Below are 21,684 nucleotides of genomic sequence, written 5' to 3' on the forward strand. Positions count from 1 at the left end.
GGAACAAAAGCATGAAAACAACTGTTTGCAGAGTGATGTAGCAACCGCTGAACATATAGCACACGGTAACTGGGAGCGAGCCAAGCGCCTTACTACAGACCTTGACCAGATCCAGTGGGACTACAGGGATCTCCAGTCCCAGGTATAACTGAGTAGCCAAGTACAGGTCAGTTTGAGGGAAAGCCTGCTTGTCACACAAGATTATACTGTACTGGTTTTGAATCTCCTCCTCTCTGCTGTATCACAGTTGGCTTCAGCCAGGAATTAGGACTCCTGCTCCTGTTCACATTAAGGTTTGGTTATAGGAACTTGGCAAAAGTGGAGTAATAACTTAAGCAAATCACTAAATGTTACCAATGGTCAGAGCTACTCAGTGGCACTTAACTTGTTAGTGCCAGCCTGGGCCAGCAGTTGCTTGTTTTGATGCTTACTTTAGTATAAAAATGTGACTGCATGTTATCTGACCCCCTGTACTTCAATAAAGCCTTTATAAATTGTTCCTAAGCCCTTTAAAAATGTGTTTGTAAAACACAGTGGTGATGCTGTTCTGTGGTGTAGGTGAAAACTCAAGAAGACCTGGAAAACAGACAAAGAGAAATGGAGAATGCAGCAGTATTACTTAAACTGGAGGTTGAAGAGGAAATTAGGACAGGGTTTAAATCTTCAAGCCCGTCTTCTCTAGAACCATTGGACAATTCAGAAGCATCTTCTGAAGCAGAGGGAAGCCTGCAGCGTGAATCCGACACCTCAGAGGTTCTGTTCGCTGCTGCTGACAAGAGACTTTTCTCACTGGAGGAGAAGTTGAACCTGTCTAAAGTCTTCTTAATGGTACAACGCTTTCAGGAAGTATCTGCTGCCCGTGTGCAGCTCTTGCTGCTGTGTGGTACCTGGAGCTGTCATGCTCATTCCTGAATGTGCTTCTGTTTCCAACAGGACGAACAGTGGCGCGGGGAGGCTCTCCGAGAAAAGCTGCAGCAGCACGAGGATCGGCTCAAGGTGGCTCATCCCATCTCTTCCCTGTCCCACTAACTCCTCCCTTGGGTCCCCCCATAACCCACATGAAGATCCTTCTCCCACACCAGCAGAGCAGCTCTGGGCCCCTGACGAGCTACCGAGTGCCTCTGGGTGGGAGCAGTAAGCGAGAGCCTGGCACCTGCATGCTGTAGCAAGAGGAATAATTTTAATTAACAGTTAATTGGATTTTTGAGTATTCCAACAAGATTCCCTCATTTACATCATGCTGTGGTCTATTGGCAGTGGGGCTAATGGCAGTGCGGGAGCACCCACAATCAATGCAAGTACAGGGGGTGGCCCAGTTCAGCTGGAACGTACGTGTTGCTCTCTCTTTGGGCAGTTAATGACAAAGGCTCTGGAAATTGAGCTGCTTTCTCACTTGGGAGAAGGTGAACTATTTAATTTGCAACCCCCTGCCATCTGTGTATGGGTTGGGACTCTCAGTGCCACCTTCCTGAGGGCTTGGCTGGAAGGTCATCAGCCTGCTTAAATACAGCCTTGCAAATGGCACTGCCTGGGAATAAAGAGAAGTAATGATTGCTTTAGGCTCGGCTCCGGCAGTGCATGTCCAAGCAAGTGGAAGTGTTGATCAGAGGGAAGCAGCAAACCGAGGGCACCCTCCACAGCTTGAAGCGGCAGGTTGATGCGCTGGACGACCTCGTCAGCAGCGCTGCTTCAGATTCACTGTTCCCAGCCCAGAGCTCGAGCCTGGGACCTCCGCAGGATGCTCTGAAAGTGACAAAACCTCAGGTAATGCTCTGCTCTGTGCAGGAATTGTGGGTTTGGGTCTATCACAGCCATCTGTTCATGACCTTAAGAGGCACAGTGGGGGGGTTCTGAAGGTGGGGGTGATTGTACTGTACCTTTATTAACTCTGGCAGTAGCCAGCTTATTCGAGAAGGGTAAGTGCTATACAGAATCTTAAATGTTTGGGTTGAAGGGACCTTAAAGCTCATCCAGTCCCAACCCCTGTCACGGGCAGGGACCCCTTCCACTGGAGCAGCTTGCTCCAAGCCCCTGTGTCCAACCTGGCCTTGAGCACTGCCAGGGATGGGGCAGCCACAGCTTCTCAGGGCACCCTGTGCCAGCGCCTCAGCACCCTCACAGGGAAGAGCTTCTGCCTAAGAGCTCATCTCAGTCTCCCCTCCATCAGCTTAAAGCCATTTTCTTGTTCTGTTTTTTAAAGCATTGTCTCTCTGCTGATTGAAGGCATTGGTTTATTCCTCTTGCCCTGCTGCTTTCTCCAGGCTGCTCTGACAAGACTCACCCAGGGCCCCAGGAAGGCTGCAGGACTCCCCACAGTGGCACAGACAGCACATTCCTGCTCTCCAGGAGCATCCCAGTGAAGTCCAGAGGTGAGGTGGGAACTTCACCCAGTCACGAGTGTCCTGAAGGTTGAAGCTAGTAAGTGGTGGCAGCCCCAGGGCAGATGTGGGCTCTCACACCCTGCTGGCCCTTACCCGAGGGCATTCCTGCAGTTGGGATCCTCACGGTTGATGCTGGTTGGGCTCTTGGAGGTGTATTTTCACCAGCTGTGGGTGAGAGCTGCTGAGAGGTGAGTTCTGACAGGACACGGAGAAACCATTGTGCTGTTTGACCAGCTTCAGTGGAAGGCTGCTGCCACCCTTGGTCTTCCAGCAGTGCTTCCTGGTTTTAACAGGCGTACAGCACAGCACCCAAACCTGTTACAGTGAATTATGCCGCCAGCCTGGTAGGCAGTGTTCCTGTGTAATGGTTTAAGTTAAAAACCCCTTTCTTCAAGAGCTGCCCTACAGCAAAAGAGCAGGAGCTGGGTCTGTGGGGTAGCTGGGATGACACCTTCACACTTCTACCTCGCTGCTCTGCAAAGCCTGGGGCGAAAAGGCATTGGCCACCGCTGGCTGCAGGGCCCTCTCTCCACTGTGACGTTTTTGTACGAGTGAATAACGGAGCTTTAAGTATATAAGTTGGGGTTTTAAACTGTTTTAAATGTATGCAAAACACCATCTGTTTTGGTGCAGGTACCTTTCAAAAGCTTTTAACAGGGACAGAGTTGTCACTTACCTGTTGTCCAACACATGGATGTTTTAAATGAGTGTTTCCTTAAAATAAACTTCGATGACTGACACTTGCTGTTACCTGGGGGTGGCTGGTGGTGGTTTGTTCTTGTTTCCATGGCTTGAAGCTGCAGCACAGGCTCTTAGAGCAGCAGTAACATGCTCCCAGCACTGCAGAAAAGTGAAACTTGTCCAGAATCTTTCTGACACTGTAACTGTGGCTCCTGGCTCCCATTGGCAAGCATTCGGTTACAGTTCATTCTCTGGAGGCTTTGCAGCATCACTTCTGAAGCATATGCCCATGGTGCGTGGTTTCACAGGGCTCCCAAGCAGCTTGCTCTGTTAGTAGTGAGAGAACCACAGGTAAAGCCTTGCAGCAGCAGCATGCAGAGCTGTGAACCACAGGCCTCTGCTCTCGCAGGCACAGCCCATCACCCCTCCACCCAGTGCCTCTCCCTGAGCCCTCATCTGCCCTTTCTATCCAGACAGGGCTGGAACTCATCCCCAGTCCTGCCTTCTCATCCACATGGTCTCTGCGGATCTTTGCTATGCAGCAAGAAGGGATCAACATGCTATTGGGGACTAAACAACACAACACTGCTCTGGGGGTTTGTGCTGGGCTCAGCCCTGGCCTGTCCCACCATGAACAGTCTGGGCTCCAGCACTCCTCTTGGGAAAAACTTTTACCACCTGGAACACACACCACTGCCACAAGGAATTCTCACATTCCTCATTCCCAGCTGAAGGAATCACATTACAGAATCCTGGAATGGTTTGGGTTGGAAAGGGCCTTAAACTCATCCGGCTCCAACCCCTGCCACAGGCAGGGACACCTTCCCCTAGAGCAGCTTGCTCCAAGCCCCATCCAACCTGGCCTTGAGGGAGCTGCTGTCCTCAAGACCCAGCTGCCTGTGCCCTGGATGGGACATCACCTCCGGCTGATACCCCAAACCAGGGAACCACCCTTCAAGTCACAGCCCAAGCAGAGGGGGCCAGAGCAAATAACACAGGCAAGGGCAGTTTATCTAGATACAGGTACTTTATTTACAAATATTTAGATTAATAGCATCGTTACATCAAATGAGGAGTACAGCAGTCCAACAGCTCCTTTCTGAGACAGAAACAATGAGACCTACTGTAACTGGGAGGACAGGTATTGCACCTCAGCAAGCTGGAGTCATTACAACATTTACTTCACAGCAGCAGCAGGTCGTGGTCCCTGGGCAAACCCTTTGCGGTGCAGCCTCGGCTGAAGCAGGATGTGAGCTGTAGATCCTGAACATACCCATCTACTTAAGAATATTAGTTAAAAAAAGGACTAACCAGACAAAACAAAGGGACAGTGCACAAGTTACCCAAATCCTATTGTCTGCACATTCCAGTTTTGGCTTTGATTTAACATTGACTGTACAATACTCTGGTACCACGGTTTACTTACAAGTCTGAACGTTGTAGTTTTAGTGTCTAGGGAGGGATTTTAAGACCACTTTGTATTTTAAACCCTGCAGCAAGACTAAAACTGGACGTGTGACCATGGTTAAGCACAGGCCCCTGCCATTTTCAAGCCACGCGTGGTGTTTCCCAAGTGCAGTTTCACGCAGGCCACACGTACAGCCACAGTGAACCCACGTGCAGCTCAGCAACAGCCTCAGGTGCATGGTCACTGCCTGACCATCTCCCTTTGATACAGCATTACAGGTTGTGTCACCGCGTGAAGGATGGACTCAAAGGCTTGAGAAGCCCAAGTCTTAAAGAAACCCTCACATGGGCCTGGTAAAAATACAACAGTAGCTCCAAATCCCTAGCGAGCACCGGCGCTGGTGCCGGTCCAGTCCGGGCTCTGACCACTGGAGGAGTTACAGGTAGAGAAGCGCAGGATGTGCGAGAGAAGCCGCCTCAGCACAGGGCACGAGGCAGGCGACAGCCCAGCAATGCGAAACGCTTATCCCAAGAGCGAAGCGGGTTTTAGCGCGCTGCTGATTGCACACGACGGGGTTTAACCAACACCACAGTGCAAAGATGAGACACGGATCCCACTAGTGTTAATGGCTGCGTGGGGACTCGAGCTGCCCCGGCCGCGGGTAACACCAGGGATGAGGCCTGTGTTAGTGAGCGGCACTCGGCGCTAATGTGGTCACACACAGCTCGTACTGTACAAACGGGGGTTTCTTACATACTGTTCTAATGCCAGTAATCATTTTTTCTTCATTAAAATCATATACACAGGATGTATTTAACTGTTAGCTCAGTTCCTTCAAATTTTATACATATTTACGTTCTGTTAACAAATGGAAAGGAGAAAAGTGGCAGAAAACCGACGTCAAGCTCCGAGCACGTGTCCCTGTGCACGCTGCCGCTGCGGCGCCAGCCCGCCCCGACCCCACACACCACAGGGACATCCTCCAACAGAAGCACATTGTTACCCAGCCCCTCGCTACCATCGGAAGTCATTTCACAGCAAAAAACTCATCCTTTACTACAGACAGCTCTAAACGGTTAGAGGTGGGGGAGAAAGGCCAAAGAACCATCAAATTAAACCGTACAAGACAAAGCCCTGCGAGAGTGTGAAATCATGAGTCCAGCATCAGTGCTCGGTTTAAAGTAGGTATCGGTGACACTATCACAAGGACAATCAAGGAAAAAAAAAAAACGTCTAGATTTACCATGCAGGAGAGGTTTTATTACTCTACTTGCCTTTGATAACCTGATTACATCTAACGTTGTTTAGCAGTTTAGTACTGTGTTAAACTTGTCTCGAGAGTTTTAATTAAACCCAGTAAGATGTACAGAAGACAGGGCAGCAGTCAAAAGCACCGCTCCCGACAGACAGAGGTGAAGGGTCAGAAATGGAGCCAGGAAACGGAGGTCACTAGCAGCCGCAGCCTTCTCTCTGGGGCTGGGGTTCACTGGTTAGCCGCCCGCCCTGCGGAGCCGATGGCTTGTGCTGTACACCCGATTCTGCAGCGTTCAGATCCAGGCTTCCGTCTTGGATGTTCTGGTAGATTTTCTTGGCAGCCTCCAGGAAGGCATCCTCGACGTTCTCTCCGCTATGAAGAGAGCAGCAGGAGTTACTCAGGCAGGGCAGGATGTGGAGGCAGTTGGCAATAAACACCCTGCTGGGACATGCCTGGCCCCTGGCATGCAAGAACAGCTTTGGGTACCTAAAGCAGATGCACCGCTGAGTCTGACAACCCATCTTGGGACAGCCTTCAGTAGGCTGTCCAGGCTCCCTAGCCATTAAACCTATTGGGACTAGCCAGGAGGAAGAAACACATTCCAAACACCAAGAAGCAAAAAATCAGCATGGAGCCACACATGGAGCTGCGTGGCTGCAAGCTCAGGAGCCACTGTACAGCACATCCTTTTTAAGGGTTCCATTCCAAGAGTGCCAGCTGGAGCCACATTTCCTGGTGTCACTGGAGACCCGATCCCTGTACTCCAGCAGCTCTCCAGCCAACGCAGCCTGGCCCAAGTCCAGTGCAGTGACACCCGTCAGCAACCAAAGGGGCTGGGGCCACACTAAGAGAACTCGGAGCCAGTGGTCTGTTGGGTTTTGCACTTGTAAATCCCTGCTATACCTGAGCTGTAACTTAGTCATAACCAATATAATCCGCTTAAACTGATCACACCTGAATGACAGTTGTAGACAAAGGTAACTTACGTTTTTGCACTTGCTTCAAGGAACAATAAACCTGTTCAGAAACAGAGGTTCAAGAGTCAATGCATAATACACTCCAAACAGCCCTAAATCAGCCCCACTGCAACCTGCAGATAACATGCAAGACACTGTTTTAGCACTAAACAGTCTTTCATGGCTAAGTTAAGGCACCAACACACAAGCTGATTCCTAGAACTAAGCACAGTTACAGTTAAGCCAGACTGAGGCACAGCAGAAGTCTGCACATACAATTACATTACTTTGGAAGCATAAGCTTGCAGCTACCGATGCTGAGGAGTCCCTTTAACACCACTGTCCTGTAGGAAATACAAGAGCTCAAGAGAAAACACACACCATTTTCTTCAGCAAATTGTTTGGCTTCTTCGTATGTGACATCCCTCTGTGCTTCCAGATCTGCTTTGTTTCCTATGAGGATTATCACCTGGTTCAGAAGAGAGAGAGAATGAGTTTGGGAAGAAACTGATGAGCTTTTCACTACCATGCTCCATGATTCAGGCAAAACCCCAAAGAGAAACACACAGAAGTGTTTCACAGCAGAAGCCATGCACCTTCAGAACACTGCTCCAGCACTGCGCCCTCCATAAAGCCTGGAACAGCAGCTCCTGCCATTGCTTTCAGCTGCTTTAGGCTGTTCTCATGAGATGAAGTCCTAAAAAGCAGCAGCCCTACAGTCCTGCTGTGTCCTGGTGAGCGCTGTGCTCTGAACCACTTCCTGTACTTGTTTAGGCATCTCTTAATCCAGCCAGAACCTTTCCAAGTTCTCTTTCATCACAGCAGAGTCTTCCCACCAGCTTGGTGCTGAAGTGTTTTAGGAGCACTTGGAAGCCTTCAGTGAACAACAGTTACAACTGTCTGGGCAACAGCTCTGTGGTATGCTCAGAGACGGAGCAACCTTCCCCCCCCAGCTTCTCCAGAAGTCCTGGCCAGCTTCTGCCAAAGATCCCATTTCTATTCCAATCTAAGGACACTGCATTCACCTCGTTACTACCACAAAGCAACAAGTGATAACGGAAGTTAAGGTCTGTCCCCATTCAATCACAGTTTTGCCTCCAACTGTTGAGAGCAGGCCCCTGAAAGGCGAGAAACAAGACTTCGAGAAGAAACCAGGGCTTTCCTGCACAGTGGCCTGGCCTTTTGCTCTGGCTGCAGCAAGGGGAGAGTCCCTGGTACAGTGCAAAATGGGACACGAGAGGGACTGGAGCTAAAGTAGCTGAGGGACCACAGGCAGCCTATTTCAGAGAACCCTGCTACCACTGCAGATGCTTTGGCCCAAGCCCTCCACCTCTTGCTCGGAGAGAAGCAATACTGTTTCAAGTCAAATATAGCCCAACTTACAGTATTTGGATTGGTGAGGTTCCTTGCATCTGTCAGCCAGCTGCTTAAGTGATTATACGTACTTCTTCTGCAAGAAGTCAAGGAGAACAGTTTTAGCCACAGTATCTTTTAACACACCGAAGTCCAACAGCTCAGTCAGCACTCACTGAACACACTGATGTCTGTCACCCCAATACCTTCCCCCAGCCTCATGACAAACAAAGCAGCAGCATCTTGTTTGGACCTGGATTATGATTTGCACATGCTGACTGCAACCCCCCTGAGCAACTCTGACAGCACAGCTGAGACACCAACCCATGTTCCTGCCTTCACAAGGACAGGGTTTATATTGTCTAGTACAGAACACATCAAAGGATTTCCTGTCAAATACTCTCTCAGAACAGTGTACAGTGAGCAGCGCATCACTAACAAACAGTGCATAAACTCATGTTTTACTCAAGATTTAAGCAAACAGGAAATACACCTATACAAAGAATACCAAGAGCAGCCCTAGGGGAAGATTGGAGACAGATGTAAGTCTTTCAGGTGGCACATCTAATTAATCTTTTAGCAGATCTTTAACTTTCACCTATAAAAAGAAGAGAGGATGGCTTCTGTACCAGCTCATTTTGTGGGAGGAATACACTGCGAAGAGGCCAAGAAGTTGGACTGCTGCAATGCTCTCATCTCTACACAAACTCTTAATCACGTTTAAGCAGGCCACTACAACAGAGGTAATGTTCTGTCCTGTGCCTACTCTAACAATATTCCTGCCAGGTAAGCAGCAATACCCACTGCCTCCCAGGAAGGCAAAAAGCCATGTACTGAAGAGCAAGTTTTAAGGACAAAGCCAGATCTTCAAACAACTTCAACCCAAACAGTCAAGGCCCCGGATCCTCAGGCCTGTCAGCAGTGAAGCCTTCCAAGAAAAGCAGCTCGCACAATTCCTTATGGGTTTTTTTCAGCTCTTTAAATACTTCAAGTATTTAGAAGCGTCTCCTTCACACCACAGGACACAAACCCATCCAGACTGAGTCCTTTAAGTGACGGGGACAGACACGGTGTCTAAAGAGCTCCCCAGGCACACGCAGAGCTGCAGTACGAGACACGCCAGTCCAAGCACCTCACCTGGTGATGTCGTAGACCATGAGAGCTCCTGCGGCTCCTCTGTAGTAGCTCCGCGTGACAGCCCGGAATCTCTCTTGTCCTGCTGTATCCCAAATCTGCAGTTTAATTTTTTGGCCACTAACTTCAATTATTCTTGTGCCAAATTCAACACCAATTGTGTGGGGACAGTCTGCCATAACTGCCGTGAAAAATAAAGAGCAAAGATCAGATCTTTCTAGCACAAGGTCTTGTACCATCACCAGTTTTCAGTTACCTTCACTAGATCTTCAGTCTCTAGGAAAGCGTTTTTACAGCTGCAGTACCCAAACTGTATCATTCCAGGAATAAAATGAAGTATTTCCTGAACTTAGTTTTAACAGTTATGGAATTCCTTGCCTCCTTCTGCTGCATCTATACTGCTGCCGTCTGGCCGTATCCATCATAAGGTATTGAGTCAGCTGATTCTCAGCCTACCCTTCTAGGAAAAGTTCATTATTTCAATGCAGTAGGAAAAGATAACTGCTCAGAAATGACCAAGAGATAGTTAAAAGCCTGTAGGACAGCTTCAAAACCAAATACCCAAGTTGTTCCAGACAGGGTAGCAGCATGACTGTCCACAGGCAAAGGCCAGTCTCATAAGTAGCTATCACCACAGCAAATCAAACCTTCAAAGGCATCTTTCTAAATAATAAACTCATCTTAATAAGCTCATCTTTAAGACAGATGAGGAAATGCAGGATGAGTAACTATCCAAGCCATCTACAGTTAGTGACCGCATTGTAGTAGAGGTGTTTGGCATGTCAGTTTGGTTGTACTGCTTCAGCTTAACGCTGACCAACTAAGGACAAGATAAACAGTCATCAAGAATTTGGCCATAAGCAAAGCAGTATTTAAATAATTGACTGATTGGGAATTTGAATTCAAAGCAACTGTTAAAAAATTCTATTTCTACCAGAAACCAGAAACAGCATAAACTGCAGCTCCTACCCACTTACTGTGACATCGAGTAGCGCAGGGTGGAGACTGACTTTGTATTAGTACCTACAGGCTCAGCCCCCGAGTGTGAGCTACATGGGATGCCAGAGAGGTAACAGCCACTGCAAGCTCCAATGCAAGAGACATGAGGAATTGAAGCTAATTCTTAATTAGTGATGATAGCATAGATGAAAAACACTGCAGTTGAGTCCGACTGGAGTGAGTCTTAAACACCAGCACACAGGTCATGAGCCACAGCAGCTACAGAGAATGACAGAGCTGCTTAAGGCTGCAACAAAGAGCGAGAGAAAAGGGAGTCTTTTTCTTTTTGAAGCCAGTAACAGCACTAAAAACCTCCATTGCTTGTGTGGAAGCTACACCTATACTGAAAACATGCACGTCTCAGACAGGAAACTACGCTTGGGTCAGAATTCCCCAGACAACCCATAAAAGCAGACACAGTCTTTCCCCTCAACACAAACAGGACTGACCGAAGCAGCAGTTTTGCCTCTAGTACATCAACATTTTGTTCCTACATCTACAGGAGTCAAAACAAATCTAAGCAAGTACAAAGCAAAGCCACACAGGTGAAGCCAGACATCAAGCTCATGCACAATGGAAGCAAAGAGGCAGGAAAGAGGGATGAAGCATTCCAGTGAGAATAAATATGGGGATTTGAAATACTCACACTTCTTTTCTGTAAATTGATGAAGCAAACAGGACTTTCCTACACCCATGTCCCCTGTTACAGAAAGAATAGTTAAGGCTGACACCACATCATTGTTGTGAAAAGCAGATTTCCTTCATCCTACACAAGGAATGGCACAGAGACAGGCAGACCCTTCCTTGGGTCTAGCCCGTGATGTTTGTACCTGGTCTCAGACCTCAAATTCATCAACTTTTGCACTGGTTTTGGTAACAGGGTTGCAAGCAAGGGTGGAGCGGACAACTCAAGAACAATTCAATCCGAATCACTGATTTTACAACTGCATTTCACAAGCTTATGAGAAGGAAACCTGTACAAAACTGAAATGCAAAATACACCTTTTGAGTGATGACCATGCTCCCATCTCACTTGCAATTGCTAGTCAAGACATCAAAAAACACTGACAACCAACCAGAACACACCGAGAAATTGCTTCACTTCCACTTATCCACTTGCACAATGCCAACAGGGAGGAAGAGCAAGATCTGTTAAGAAGCAAGGCTTCCGCAGGCTGAGGCTGTCACAGCAGCCCGAGTTACACACCATTACAAGACTGCAGATCACTTACACCTACACAAGGGCATTACGAATTAAACAATGAACAGCAAGACCAGTTCTTCCAGGAGAAGAATAAATGCAATCAAGTCCCTGGCTGTAAACAGCCAAGGAAGGTGCAGCTAAAAGCTACATTTAAACACAAACCCGTAGCCTGGCAGAGGCTTGAAGCCTGTCTGAAGCAGTGGATTCCAATTAGCACTTGTGATGGTTTCCAATTAGCACTTGTGTCTTCAGCATAGATTCTAAAACCTTTGAGGCTAATGATGCAGAGGGAAGGTGCTATACAGCAAACCTGAATCAACAACACCCAGCTGTTTTAACTCCTGTTCAACTTTTTCCGCCCTTTCAAATTGAGTTAGTAATTTTTGTCCAAATATAAACTGTATTTTCATAGGGACCACATACGTACGTTTTTAGGATGCTTTTCTGTAGTGCTATGGAGAGGGCGAAGTGTTATGGCCCTAACACTGAAGATGTTTGAGAATACTGAAGTACATTACATCAAGAACAGTAACTCAACACAGGCGCTGGTACTTGCCCTCCTCCCAGGTGTCCTCCACCAACCACACAGCTCCACCTCTGTGGCATACAAAGGTATTTGCTGTTATACTGTCACCCGCTCAAGCTTTAGAGCGAGCAAGGTGATACCTGTGAGGGACTGAGGATGGACAATTAACTGAAAGAACAACTCCTATACAGCAAGTAGCAACAGAAGGCACCAAGAGCACAGCCCCAGGGTTGGGAGGAAGGCTGTCATGCATGTACACATCAATATAAACAGGTAGGAGCCCAGTGGTACTTACCAATAATGATGTACTTAAAGATGTAGGAATAGTTGTAAGGTGCAGTTGCCATTGTGGCACTAAAACAGAAAACAGAACACATCAGAACTGCTACTTGTTCAAACTCAACCCAATCCATCCACTGCAGTTCACATAAGCAAACCAACCCTCCCTTCCCCTTCCTCTCCCCACAAGTACACTTTCACTCACAGTTCAGGTTTTGGTACTTCCCCACAGTCACCGAATGAGTGTCATTCAGCAGCACTCCCACATCGCTAGCTCTGAACCCCTGCCAGTCCGGCCTCCAAGCAGAAACATGCTCACCAAACACCCAACATATTCACTGAAAATAAAATCTGACTCCAAAAGTAAAATCCGAAGGGGTTTAACAAAACCAGCAAGTTGGAACTATTACATCACTGATGAGGCTTACAAAAGGAGCAAAGGAAAGAGTGCAGCTTGCATCAAAAAGCTAAGAACTACTGGAAAGAATGCTGTAGCAGCCTTAGCTGGGCTCTGACTGCTACATGCCCATGTCAGAGAAGCTCTACAAGCCACAAATCAGATGTTCAGGAAGTTAGTTAACATCTCTGTGGCTTCGTCAGCACCACAGCTTACAGTAAGGCTTAGCAGGTTCTCTTTTTTAAGAGAGAGTCAAAATTAGATTGGGCTAAGCACTTCCAATATGCCAGAGTTTCCTATGCTTCCCTACATGTAGGAGGAATTAGAACTGTCTTCAGCTGTGTAAACCTGCGAGGAGCAATAGCTGACTTACCAATTGATACGTCAGTTAACCGGGATTACAAGTCTGCACAGGCCAGATCTTGCCAGTTAACATAAAGGATGCAAAACGCCTCCTTTTGTCCCAGGTTTTAAGTAGGCACCGTGGGATCAGTTAAGCAAGTGGAAAATTTCTAGTGGGAATTCACCATTTCCTTCCCTGCTCCTGCATGGCAGCTAGCCAGCCCTGAGAAAGCTATGGAAGTTCTTAGGAAGAACACTGCTTCAGCCTAGAAAGATTTTCAGTCAGTCATGTGGCATTCACATGACAAACGCAACCGGTGCTGCAAGGGAACAGCCAGGAAAGCTCACAAGCCTCCAACTTTCGGAAAAGCAAATTATTGTTTCCACAGCCACAATTAATCCATAACAGGGAACCACAGCCATCAGAAAGGTGACTGGCAACAAACCTCCTGGCAGCACACAGCCACCACTGCACAGCAGAGGTTTAAAGCAAAGGCTCTTATCTAGCCCTTGAAGGGGAACCACACCAGCAGGAGGTTGGGACGGGTTTGCTGGGTGCCAGGCGCTGACCTGCGCCTCCGGCACAGTTGGATCAGGATATGGAAACTCTCAACTCCTTCTATCCCAAGCAGCATGCAAAGCATCTACGCTCAGTCCTATATATACACACACAGTTCTATAAACCCAAGTTTAAGATAGTAAACAAAAGACAGTTTTGGACCACAATTCTTGTGTGTGTTGGCAAGACACAATTGCACACCAAGCACTGCACAAGTTGCAAGAACAGTCGCGTCAATCAAGCCGATTTTAGAGGAAACTTCTGCCATAGCAGAGGGAAATCTCCCCCACAGCCACCCATCACCACCTTTGTCTTCCTCAGCCTCTGGCAAACCACCATAGAGTGAACAGACCATCTCTTATCACTGTACTAGGTAAGAATTCACATCCATGGTTGGAAACGCACTGCTCTTTACCAAGCAAGCCAGCAACCTGCATGCCTGGAAGACTCCAGAGTTACAGTATCAGCTTCAATATATGCACTGATTATTTTCAACACCAGCAAATAAAGACAAGTAACTGCTCCACAGAGATATCAAAATTAACGTGTCACTGTGGAAACACCCAATACTTCACATTTTCTGAATCTATCTTCACACATTATGCTCTTCCTCTTCTCAGCATGTCCCAGTAGCAGCAACATTCAAACCGAGCATCTTGTGATCCAATGCATTTGTTCTTCACTTGCCATTTACTTTCTAAGTAAAGCTGGAGGATTGTGTTCACAGCTCCATTCAGTCTGGTACCAAGGTAGAAAACCACTCATGGGGCTATGAATGTGTCCTACAGAAGCCCAGGTGACCCTCCCTTGCTTCACAAAGTCCCTAAGGTGGCTAAGGCATGCCGAGGACTCAGAAATACTCCTGTTCCCAAGCACATGACTTTACAAGATTGCTGTATATAACAAGTGAAGGGAATGTGCCCCACCTCCAAGCCTGCAAATACCATCACTGGAAGGTGAAGCCTCTTTGTCTTTTAAGAATGGACAAACTGGCAACTCTGTTCAGGCTACATCACAAATGGAATTTGAAGTCTCTCAGCTAGAATCTTTACTGCTAAATATACATGTTTGACTGGTTTTGCTTGCTAAGGCATGTCAATTCTCACTCTAACTATGCTATTTCAATGTAAAAGAAACTGTCACTGCTTTGCAACACATGCATCAAAATCAGTTTCTGCTTCAGAGTGAGTTAGGAAACCAAATCCTGTGCTTGGCAACAGAAATGGGTGGGAAGAGAGGACTAACTTCAAGCCACATCTCATTGCTACAACTTCACCCTTATTCTCGCAGCCACATTAGGCCCCTAAAGGAGGCAAGAGATACCACACAGCCCACTGTGTGCAGCTAGACATAACACATACTGGCCATAGCTTAGAGAAACAGCTTACTGACAGCAGCACTGACAGAGAAATTAACCTGTATGTGAGCCTCGACCTTCTCTGAAGTCCCAGAGAGCTCCTGGGTTAGTCACTGGGTCTGACAGACACAAGCTTGCAGCAGCACAGATACTCAGTTTAAACACAATTTCTGGAGTTAAACTGTAAAATCAAGCAACACTTTGGGATTACATTTATTCCAAGGGTCACAGTATAGGAAAGATTTTGAAATACTTTCTAAATTATTACTAAAGGTCAGGAATCTTTTCTGGAGGGCAGATGACTTTAACCCCCCTCCCCAGCCACGAAACAACAAGCTTTTAAACACTAAAATTCCAATAAGGATTAGCAGGAATTCCAGCTGTACTCAGATTTTGGAATAAAACTGATATTCCGGAAGGACTCTGTGTTGAAGGGGAAATGCAAGCTAAACACAGAAGCCATGTGGAGAATTCGGTCTCAGAAACCTGACAACCTCAGCATTTACTGCAGAAGGAAGGCAGACAAGAATAGTGCACAAGAGGATTCAGTTAACACAAAAATATTAGCTACATGTTAATGCAAGGAGCTAATATACATTGACAGCATCACCATCCATACAATCTGCAGCTCTACCTCCACAGCCCTCTGTTCCAGATGTGCGAGTCTGAATAATCCCAATACGGGAGGCTGGGGTTTCCCTCTTGGGAGAGCCAAGAGCTGCAGGACTGAGTTGCACATAAATACACATAACTTACCTTTGGCCACTGCTGACATTATACAATACAACAGAGTTAATCAACCATGAATTTACTGTTAACAGAAAGCAGGAGTCTGGAAGCTTGGTCTACCTGCCATCTTCCAGGAAAGTCCGCCAACTTGGAACAAGTTTTGGCTCCCTTCTCAGACAGAGGTAATGCTCCCCAAGAACTTAGAGCAGTATTTCAGGGTGGCAACTAGCCAGAGGATCGTGCTTCACCATACACGGATTTCTGCCAGTTTCAAAGCATGTACAGTTAATTTCTGCATTACAGTTTGGACTGGAAATGTTACAGTGAACAGTGCCACCATAACCCATTTGCCACGTATTGACTTCTTCCTTGGAGGCTTTTCTAATTTATAAGAAGTTAAAGACGACCTCAATGAGATCTCAGTACACCTACTACTCCCCTAGTACACCTTAGCACTCCTCTAATCAACAAGCACTACACAGGTACGTTGGCATCTCATTGCAGCCTTATTTCCAGTATCAGCATACATCCATACAAGCTGAGACAAGGTCGCTCTCAGCACACTGCTGTAATGTTCTTTATCAGAACCCCATAACTGTAAATATCACATCCACACCAGCTTTCGTGAGACAGTTTCGTGGGCAGTTCTTTCCAGCTCAACTCAAGGACACAGTCAACTTTAAGTCTTCACTGGGTATCATTTGCATAGAGAAATGTCCCAGCTTTATGCTCAGCAAGAAGCAGGACTATTATTAGAGAGACCAGAACCTGTACGCACAGGTTTTGTTAAGACACTGTGTAGTTAACACCATCAACTGGCCAGGCCACAGAGATACCACCTCAGGAAACAGCTACTGGCTTCAGACTGCCTGACAGTTACAGGTTGCCCTTAAAAGCATCTCACTCAGCAGGCAGAGGACCAGCTTAGTCGGGCTGAGGCACTTTGCGTTTAACCAGGTAGGTGCTCTTCCAGCCATTCCTCAAGGACATGCAACAGGAAGGGATCCCACAGCTGAAGCCAGAGTCCTTTCCATTAAAGGTAATGCCATCCCATCATTCCTTTCATAAATTGAAACAACTTTTAAAGAGCTGTTAGTTTTTGCATCTGGAAGAAAATATTAGTTGTGTATAGGGGGCAGAGTATGCAACCAAGAGCTATTATTTAGAACAGCTTCTAAATCTCAACACACAATTAATAGGTGGCTCTCCTCCTTCCCAGGGCATGATCCTCCTCTTCCCTCCATGTTTATTTAGATGTTAATAAACAGTAAGCTCTAGAACAGATCGATAAGGGGGGAAGAAGCGGGGAGAGGCAGAATTGTTTCAATTCATAATTGCACTATTCCCCTGACTAAGACCTTTGTCAAACACACTCAACAATGTGGTCTGACTGGTACCTTGCTAGAGGAGGTGGCTAGGAATACAGTCTAATTGCTTCAGTTGCGGTCCTCCATAAAGATCACACCAACTGGAAGGTAATAAAGGTTTGTTATCAATGAATACACCAGAGCAGTGGATTCCCTCAAGTCTGTTGTCCACAGCAAGCTATGAGGTCTGCTACAATTAAGTTTCATTGTGGTTCTGTAATTCTATACACCATGTAGGTCTTCCAGAAGGTACAGGTATCTCAGACCTCTCTAAGAGGATGGCCCCAGAGCCTCTTCATATGTTTATGTGTCTTTGCAGGCTTATATTTATAAAGGCCTCTTCTGAGGCCAATCCCTGAGGATTCACATCAGCAGCCTGCTTACAGCCCAATACTCTCACACCCATCAACATTACTTGTTGCCGGCCACTGCCTTACTCATTCTTCTGTTGTAGAGTCATCATCTTTAGCTTTCCCCATTTGGATTTCATTAGAGCATACAATTAGCCCAAGACAGTAAATGTGGCTGAACTGATCTTTGATCAGGCAGCGACCCAGCAAGCTTCTTGTGATCTGCTGCTGAACATCACTCTGCATTTCCTCATTATTCCCATGCTCAGCTACTCTTTCTGTGAAGGCAGATGAGGTCTGCAGGCCACCAGGCTCTGCCTAACCAGCTTCAGCTGTGCAGAGCCCTGTTCAAGCTGTTCTTGAAGAAATGTATTTGCTATGTTCTTTAATCATGTAAAACATCTTAACTCAGCCTGAGGCCTACTAAGTATTTCTAAAGACTTCACAGGCCTTCAATTCCTTTCCTATATGAGAACTTTGACTCTGTGTATTTTTAGATCAAGGCTATGTATCATACTATCATCGCTTTTTGATCTCCCTCAACAGCTATCCAGCCATACACATGCTGTGTTGGTGAGCCTTTAATGGTTTCACATCCTGCTCCATTCAGTTCCTCCATTTTGTTTCCTAAACTTCCTGCACTTGGATATGTATTTCTCACTCACCACACCCCAGCTCGTTAAAAGTTACATACCTGTCCCCATCAGCAAGAACGCTTTCCCCCATGTCCATTCTCTCAGGCATAGTCCTTTATTCTTTTGTATGTCTTCATTTATCCTATTTTTCCTCTTCCTATAACACAGTCTAGCCTGTAGCACATCTGCACTTGTAGCAAGAGAACCAAGTTCCAGAGACACCAGGTAAGTTTAGGGACAGTATATACAGAACCAGGAGAGTTTTGTTGTCAGTCTAACAAGCCAGAACAAGATGTAACTATCTTGAGTCCTCACCTTGGAGAGCACAAGTCACAAACACATGGCAGAACAACACTAAATAAGGTTTATGTCCTTTGCTTCAGAAAGATACAGCAAGATGTGACCCAAGCATGAGCAGGTTCCATTGGATGCACAGGATTAAACAAGTCATTTTAAAACACCCATTTACATTTTATATCCTAGTACCTCCAGTAGAACAGGTCTGTTTTCAAGCCGCTGTCCTTCACATTAGCTCTTTTTTTGTTATTCATAACATGGAAAACAGGAGCTTCTTCCTTCCATTCAGATTTGTAGCATTTTCAAATCCCTACAAGAAGCTAGCAAATGCCTTTTTAATCCATATTAAACTATATGATATTTAGGTATTAAGTGCTTCACGGTTAGGGTTAAGCAAGGATAACTCAGCACCATTTCCACTCAAGACAAAGCTATCCATAGCTGTTACAGGAACCTTACCAACCTACTGTAAACAGGCAACACACAACTGGGTTAAATAACAGAACTTGTCTTCTGCTTAGCCTGAATCAGCACCGACCAAAGGAAACAGACCACACATCCAGAATACTTCAGCTGCTCCCTCGAATAACAAGTGGCACTGCCCTCGGACCTCATGGAAGTTATTTTTCTGTCCAAGTTCACGACAGCGCTGGTCAGCACAAGAATCCCAAGTACAGATGACACACGGTGTAGTATGTACGCAAACACCCTACAGGCAATTACAATTAGGAAGGAGCACGCATATATCACACATATACACCCCGCACGAGTACTCGGTGGTGGCGTGTCACAGGGAGCGTGCGGCGCAGAGAAGGCGGTGGCGACAAGCAGTGCAGCAGCGGCCTAGCTCCTGCCCCGCCAGCTTCGTCCCCCTCAGCCCCGCGGCCCCTTCTCCTTCCTGCCCGCCGCCGGGAGCGGACCGAGGGCGCTCAGATCCGCCAAAGCCGGCGACCGGCCCGCACCGCCCTCCGCGCCGGGCAGCGGCACCCCTACGGGGAGCGCGGCCGCGACCAGGCCCCGGCTCCGGGCGGCAGCAGCAGCAGGAAGCGTCGCTCCCCGGGCCGGGACACGACCGGGAGCTTACCCCATCCCGGCGGCACGGGCGGCGCGCCTGCCCGAGGGGGGCCCGCCGGTGACCGGACAGCGACGCGGGGCCTAGTGCTCCAGGCGCGGCCGGGCGGCGAGGCGCCCCTCCCCAGCTCCCCCGTACCTGTGCTCGGGCAGCGGGTGGCTGTGCAGCGTGGCTCTTCGGCAGCAGCAGCAGCGCGGTCGGGCCCGCGGGCACTGCGGCGCTCACCGCTTCGTGCTGGGCAGCGGCCGGGCCGGGTCTCCGCCGCTCTCCGGGGCTCCCTCAGGCGCGGCTCCACTGCGCCCCCATCACCCCCCTTACCCAAGATGGCGGCGCCCCTCGCACGGGGTTTCCCCTCCCACTCTCGACGGGCGCCGGGGCTGCACAAAGGTGGGCGAGAGAGGACGCGGCGGAGCCAATCACAGAGACACCCCGCCCCCTACGCGGGCGTGAGGGGCGGGGCCGGGCGTGAGGGGCGGGGCCGGGCGTGAGGGGCGGGGCCGGGCGTGAGGGGCGGGGCCGGGCGTGAGGGGCGGGGCCGGGCGTGAGGGGCGGGGCCGGGCGCAGGCTCCCTCAGGCGGTGCCGCCCCGTGCCCGCGGCGCTCTGAGGGAACCCGCGGCATTCCCGGCTGCTCCCGACGGGAACGGGACCCGGATCCGCCCGGATCGGCAGAATCGCTTCGGACCTCGGTGATCCCGCTGCGGAAACCACCCCTGCAGCTGCCTCCGAGCTGCTAGAGTTGTCCTGCAGCTTCTGGGATCAGGTGATCTCTAGATTATCCATGTTTCCTGTCCTGCCTCAGAACCCCTGCAAAGACAAAACCTCACCATGTCTGAAGAAGACACAAGCGGGAATATCCCGGCAAAGTTCAGGTACGAAGGACATCCATGCTCCAACATAGTCCAGTATCCAAAGTCTCTAAGGAACTGTAGAGAACTCTTCCTATCCCCAGATCCCGGTAAAATTAGTGTTAGATCTGGTGTCTTTTACAATGCCCTGTGAAATCCTTTAACCAGTTTGTTAATTTTGGCTTTCATTTGTTTTTAAATTGGCTTTTTAAACCACTTGTGATTTTGAAATAGTATAAACGCAAAAGACCTAAAAGTGGAGGATGCTGCACAAATCTCGCAGCTCGTGGGAGAACAAAGTATAAATCGGTGGTTCGAGACATGAAAAACAAAGCGTAAACAGTGTAAAATGTGTAAAAACACCATTATGGAGGATTCTTTATATTTCCAATTCAATAAACTTACGCAGCTTCTCAGCACAACATCCGAACTTTCCTGACATGCACATAGTATAGAAACAACGAGTCCAGATGCTCAAAGTCCGCACGCTGGTATTGCAGGTTCATGTTCGTGTTGTCAGTTTTACGTTGTGTTTAACTGAAACTCCTTTTGAGAAAAGCTCTTTTTGGAAAGCTTTAGGGCCTACAAACCTGTTAAAGGTAATTACAGCTCTGTTTAAAGAGGAATTACCACAGGAGCTGCTAGAGGGCAGCCACACAGCGTGTTTCCAACGATGATTTATGCTTTTGGGGAGGAACAGGGTGCTTTAGTCAGCTTTAGTGCCTCACAAGCCAAGAGCTTCAATTAAAGCAAGTGGAAGCATTCTACTTGTTGGAGAATTAAGAGTTGATTAGGGCTTAAGTGTGACTGAAAACAGCTAATGGCTCTTCCTGCCCAAATACATTGAGTCTAAATAATGTGACTTCCTCTCCTAACAGGCAAATGGAGGACAATAAGGATTTTATTTCAGCCTCACGCATTATGGAAACCATCAAATTCTGTGTGTATCAATGTCCAAGATTGACAGAACCTTCCCATAAGGCAGCACACCAAAGATATTAACATCCCTATGGGAATATCTTTCCATCTCCAGTACTATGACATTACTAATTCCATTCTCTTAGTGTAGCCCTGCACAGGGAATCCTCTGCTTTCTGCAGTGAGTGCCTTGGGAATCGCCCACCCCTAAATATTACTCAGCCCCTACCAGGGAGGTGCTGGATGCTGCGCTTCACCTCATCTGGACAGAAGGCTGACACAGGGTGAAAAGCACAGATTAAAACAAAATTGATTGTTTTTCTCCCGTCAACATAATAAATAAATCTCTGAGGAATAAATAGCAAGGAGTCAGTAGAAAGTTACAAAATACAGGGGTACAGCTGCTGTCAGTCACTGTCAGGGTCCTAGCTTCAGATGACAGAACCATTTTCAAGTTTTGCAAGACTTTATATGAGTGACTTTTACTAGAAAAATCGGTCAAAACGAGCCACTGAGAATGACTGTCACAAGAGGCAGTCTTTAAATGGAAAATGATCTGTTTTGGTGCAGTTAACAGTCGGGTTCACTATCTTTAAATACAGTTTCTTTAAGCACTTGCTATTTCCATTTCCTTAAATA

At 47.7% G+C, this 21,684-nt stretch overlaps 3 protein-coding genes across 6 annotated transcripts in view; 2 read left to right on the top strand and 1 right to left on the bottom strand.

Annotated features, from left to right (window-relative positions):
- Window positions 1-3,131, top strand: part of CNTRL (centriolin) — a 30,958-nt gene extending 27,827 nt beyond the window's left edge. For all 3 annotated transcript variants that reach the window (XM_065695283.1, XM_065695282.1, XM_065695284.1), the window contains 5 exons: window positions 2-142; window positions 559-828; window positions 934-996; window positions 1,561-1,764; window positions 2,262-3,131. In XM_065695283.1, the coding sequence (XP_065551355.1) occupies window positions 2-142; window positions 559-828; window positions 934-996; window positions 1,561-1,764; window positions 2,262-2,360 (777 nt within the window). In that variant the 3' untranslated portion in view covers window positions 2,361-3,131. The remainder of the gene's footprint in view (window position 1; window positions 143-558; window positions 829-933; window positions 997-1,560; window positions 1,765-2,261) is intronic.
- Window positions 3,132-4,070: 939 nt separating this feature from the next.
- RAB14 (RAB14, member RAS oncogene family) lies at window positions 4,071-19,644 on the bottom strand. 2 transcript variants are annotated; one of them, XM_065695448.1, is made up of 8 exons: window positions 19,420-19,643; window positions 12,193-12,251; window positions 10,814-10,867; window positions 9,172-9,349; window positions 8,065-8,131; window positions 7,063-7,150; window positions 6,712-6,742; window positions 4,071-6,097 (listed from the first exon to the last, which is right to left on the bottom strand). In XM_065695448.1, exons 2-8 carry the CDS (start codon window positions 12,242-12,244, stop codon window positions 5,920-5,922), a joined length of 648 nt encoding a protein of 215 aa, XP_065551520.1. In that variant the 5' UTR covers window positions 12,245-12,251; window positions 19,420-19,643; the 3' UTR covers window positions 4,071-5,919. The 2 variants fall into 2 exon arrangements, with proteins under 2 accessions (XP_065551520.1, XP_065551521.1); XM_065695449.1 differs by lacking the exon at window positions 10,814-10,867 and having other exon boundaries at window positions 19,420-19,644.
- Window positions 19,645-19,855: 211 nt separating this feature from the next.
- Window positions 19,856-21,684, top strand: part of GSN (gelsolin) — a 30,290-nt gene continuing 28,461 nt past the window's right edge. The window contains exon 1 of the mRNA XM_065695901.1: window positions 19,856-20,151. The gene's annotated coding sequence lies outside the window, so the exon portion shown is untranslated. The remainder of the gene's footprint in view (window positions 20,152-21,684) is intronic.

This window comes from Lathamus discolor, chromosome 15 (genome assembly GCF_037157495.1).
Source record: "Lathamus discolor isolate bLatDis1 chromosome 15, bLatDis1.hap1, whole genome shotgun sequence".
NCBI lineage: Eukaryota > Metazoa > Chordata > Aves > Psittaciformes > Psittacidae > Lathamus > Lathamus discolor.